General features: G+C 39.7%; 1 protein-coding gene across 1 annotated transcript in view; it reads right to left on the reverse strand.

The window, feature by feature from the left end:
- Positions 1 to 717: 717 nt before the first annotated feature.
- LOC104465933 (glutamate receptor ionotropic, kainate 2) overlaps positions 718 to 4,375 on the reverse strand; it is a gene marked incomplete at both ends in the record, with an annotated part of 82,262 nt that continues 78,604 nt past the window's right edge. The window contains 3 exons of the mRNA XM_010079182.1: positions 718 to 789; positions 1,177 to 1,284; positions 2,579 to 2,722. Of these exons, the coding sequence (XP_010077484.1) occupies positions 718 to 789; positions 1,177 to 1,284; positions 2,579 to 2,722 (324 nt within the window). The remainder of the gene's footprint in view (positions 790 to 1,176; positions 1,285 to 2,578; positions 2,723 to 4,375) is intronic.

A 4,375-nucleotide genomic window follows, 5' to 3' on the forward strand; every position in this document is an offset into this window, starting at 1 on the left:
AAGCTTCCACTCCTCTGCATTACGGGCTTTTGCCCTATCTGCACTCGTGGCCACCCTTTCTTCTGAGTGTACTGGTGGGATGGTTATTGGTTGTTTATCCATGGGTTGTGGTACCACAGGAGACTGCACCTGGAACCAGTTGCCTGTCTCCTTCTCAGCCTCCCTGATACTCCACAGCCTTCTCACTGCCTCCTGCAGCTCAGCCACCTGCCGCAGGAGCTCCTCCACCTGGGCACACCTTGTGCAGGCAGGGCTGCCCCTGTCCCAACAGGGGAAAGGTCCTGGCACCCCCTGCAACCCAAGGTCTGCACCACAGCCTCTGCCTTCCTCCACTCCGTCTGGGTGGACGCATCAGTCACCGCAGGGTTAGATGGCAAAGACCCCCAGCCGGAGCTGCAGCCTTTGCAGCCCTCGCTCAAAGTCGAGTACTTACCATTCTGCCTGGAAGGTAGGTAGGATGTCCCTACTACAGCTGGTCCTCAGCTCTGCCCTCCTTCTCAGAGGTGCCCTACGGGCTCGCCTTCCCGCCCTCCTCATGCGTTATGGGCAGCGAGTCTACTGGCGAATTTTAGGACGAATGGAGGGGGTGCGGCAATGCCCACGCCACGTCAGCCTCTCGTGGGAAAGCTGGTGGCAGGAGAGCTGGCGGTGGGAGTCGGCTTACGCCCCTTTCCCAAGGTTTCCCTCTGAAAGGAAACTCCCGAAAACCCCCTGTACCTTGAGATCTGTTGGTCCGGTGCTGTCTGAGCCGGCTCCAATTTTATTTAATTCTGTTTGAGGTAATTCTTCCTGAATTAGTAAGATGTACAGACAATACAAATACATGTACCCACAGATTCACACATGAGGATAAACAATGGGATTGCCATCACAACTAAAACTAAACTCAATATAGATTGAAGACAAAGTATATTAATGCATCACTCCAGGTCCAGCTGTTCACTCTTGCCCAGTCCTCTTGAATCTATGAATGTCACCAGAAGCACACGGTTAAGAGAAGACTGTCAGACATCAAGATAACAGCCTTTACTAAAAGACTGTGAAACTAGATATGAAGTTGAAAACAGATATATTGTTTTATGCAACATATGAAATGTTATTGAAAAATGCTGCTGTTTTTAGGGGGTGAGGTTTTGTTCTGTTTCCCATCACTTTGGAGGTAAACATCATACACACCTTTTCAAGACCTTCTTCCTTGAGGCTGATAACATCTAAATCAAAATCTGTCCGTAAACCATTGGTTTTGTTGAAAGTTATCCTGCCTGTGAGGCCTTCCCAGTGGGCCTATGGAGAAAGAAAAAACAAGTTCTATAAATAATAACAAGTTCTATAAACAAGTTCCTCTTCCTTTTTTTGCCCAAGAAGAATAAATTTTACTTCTGCCAAAATGGGACCATTAATTTTTCATTTTATTTAAATAATTTACTTTGTGGCTGATTTTTTTTAAATTATTTTGCATTCACTCTTTGCTAATTAAATCAACCTTTCTTCAGTCTTCACAATTTTTTAAACAATTTCCATGTTAGCAAATAGACTCTTCTTGCTATATGAGATAAAAAGCCGTTTTGGTTTTTTTCCTCCATCATTCATACATGCATTTCCCCTTCTGCTTCCCTACATTGTCCGACCGCCTCCCCCCACTCTGCCCCCAGCCTCAACCTCTTTCATTAATGTTGGATTTCATTTTTCTGTCAGGAAATTTCATTCAGACAAAGGCTTACTTTTGCAAGATGCTGAGTCCCCTGAAACCACACTGAGACAGCAAAAATTGAGGTCACTTAGCCAGTCTTCCAGAGCTGATTCCTTATTTTCAATAAAGTGTATTATCCTCATTTTTTTGTAACCTAAAGTCTACCTAGTTCTAAAACTATACTAAAGTAGAGGAAGGAATGTGGAAAAAAAAATTGTCATCCTAAAAGGAACCAGTATTGGAAACAGAATTATATTCCATTGCAAATAGTTCTCTTTTTCATAGTATTTTGCATATCTAGAATGAAAAATACTGTAATAGGAGTTACTCAGTACAAGAGACTTGAATACTCTACAGTTATCACCTTTAGCACCTTACATCTCCCAGCTTTACTTTAAATCACTATCTATCAGTATTTAAATAGCATACTAAAAGGCCAAGGACACATATATTAATTCACCAGAGGAAAAAAAAAAAATTAAAATCAGTGAGTAAACTTCATCTTTGGCCCCTTTAAACTTATGCCAATATTTAGTTGCTGAATTTTCCATAGTCAGTTTATGTTTTAGGGTTTCAGGTGTCTGGGTTTTTATGTGACAAATGTTCCACCTGCCCCCTCCACCCCACCCTCAATTATCTACAAATAAAAAATGTATTTAGAATGCAGTTACTTCACCCTTTTAAGTTCTTTGTTCCAACTAATAACTTGGGAAAACCAGCTTTCAAATTAAAGTGTTGTCTTGCCTGCTAAGCTCTTCACACACAACAATCTGAGAAATTCCCATCTACCAAAAAAAAAAGGCAGAATTCAAGTAGTGTGGGAACAAAAGAAAATGGGAGTTGGGACAGAGGAAAGTAATGAAGCAGGATACTTTATTAGTGGCTTACCTCCTTAATGAGACTCATAAAGCGGGTCCCAAAGCGCCACGGTTTGTGGCGATTACACTGTAGTGAACTGACAGTCATCTGTGGGAACTGCTGGACAGCCACTGACACCACGTGAACTGCATCATACATTAACGCTGCATCCGTCTGAAATTAGAATGAAATCAGAACCATGAATACAAAACAAAAAACATGTGGCAGCCCAGCAGTGAGAGAAGCAAACAAAAAATTAGCAGTACTTATTATGTTAAAGTGAGAGAACTGTCTGACTGCTTGTGTAGCAATGTAAAATGCAGCCTTGTTGCCAAGTCATACATATGATGTGTTGGGACCTTCAGTCTCGGCTTTTCTCTTTTTAATGCTGAAAAAAAGGCCCAAATACCAACTTTTCAGGATCACAAGGGAACACTGGTATCTCTGATGACTCGTGTTACTTTTAAAAAGCACTATATAAATCACTGTATGAGTGTTGATTCACACCAGTTATTTCCATGAGTGAGGCAAAAGAAAAGAAAAAAAAAAAAAAAATTAGCAAGGTAGCAAAACCTTACCTATAAAGGAAAGTGCACAGTCTAAGGAAATAATGTTTTTCTATTTTGAAATTATAGACTAGGTACAGTCCCAAAGCTAATCAACTGATTCATTAATAACTTTATATGGGTATCAGTTTAAATCCCTGGGACAGATCTAACTATTATCTTCTATAAATCAGAGACAAATTAAAAATGCTTAAAAAAGACATTCATTTTAATGGTCTTCCTGTCCCACCCTAAATAAATAGGCTGTTTAGACCTGATAGGTGCTAACTAATGCTGTGTTAGCAAAGGACAGAGACAGCCTCTCAGTACACACTGTCATGCTGTACAAGAAACCGACATCTCTCTCCTGTTCTGTTTGATAAACAGAGGCAAGCCTTGGAACCAAAAACAAGAGGGGACCTTAGATTCAGCTCATGGAAATGAATGCTATGCCATCTGCTCAGCATACCTTAGAGAATAAGGACCTATTTTCACTTCTCATTCACATAATTAGTGAGCTGTGAAATTAGTTCTTTAATGGATAGGAAACCTGGAGATTATTGCACTTGTCACAATGCAATGCAATGCAATACAAAATGAGCTTATATAATGCCTGTCATGCAAATGCATCCCCAGGCTCTTTACAATAAAACTAAACATAAAAATGCAAAAATCCTCTACCATTATAGCCCATAAGCTACTGTTAAAGGGGAAAATATACGTTTACATTTAAATGGCTCTCCTAAGGAGAGATTTCAAAATTTAAACAGAAATAAATCCTAATTTTAAAATAGCCAGTATAATAGGTTTCAATGATCTCAGATGCCAAGTAGTTCATGCAGGGGCTCCAAATCAGTCAGAAAATATTTTTGCTGCCAAATTGTTCATTATCTTCAAGGCATTAAAGTGCTTTTAAGGTAAGATGATATTTGACAAGGAGGCAGCAAAACACCAAAAAGTTGAAATGACATGCTGCGTAAACATCATATGAAGCTTAGTATTCTAGAAGCAGTACTTGGTAGTAGTTGGAGTCTAGACAACAGTTTTTAAAATAAACTATACAATAACTACAACACATTAATCTGTCTCAGACATGTAACCTTTTTTTTTTTTAATCAGCTTTACCTCTAAAACTGTGGTCCTTGCACCAATGAAGGAAAATTTAAATTGCTATGAGACTTTAGCAAAATCAACCCATTAAGAAGAAAACAGGAGTTCAAAAACAGCATTAACTGATTAGATATAAATTTGGACACAGAACTAACAAGACTCATCAGCAGGA

The sequence above is a fragment of the Pterocles gutturalis genome, unplaced genomic scaffold (genome assembly GCF_000699245.1).
Source record: "Pterocles gutturalis isolate BGI_N339 unplaced genomic scaffold, ASM69924v1 scaffold6661, whole genome shotgun sequence".
Taxonomy (NCBI): domain Eukaryota; kingdom Metazoa; phylum Chordata; class Aves; order Pterocliformes; family Pteroclidae; genus Pterocles; species Pterocles gutturalis.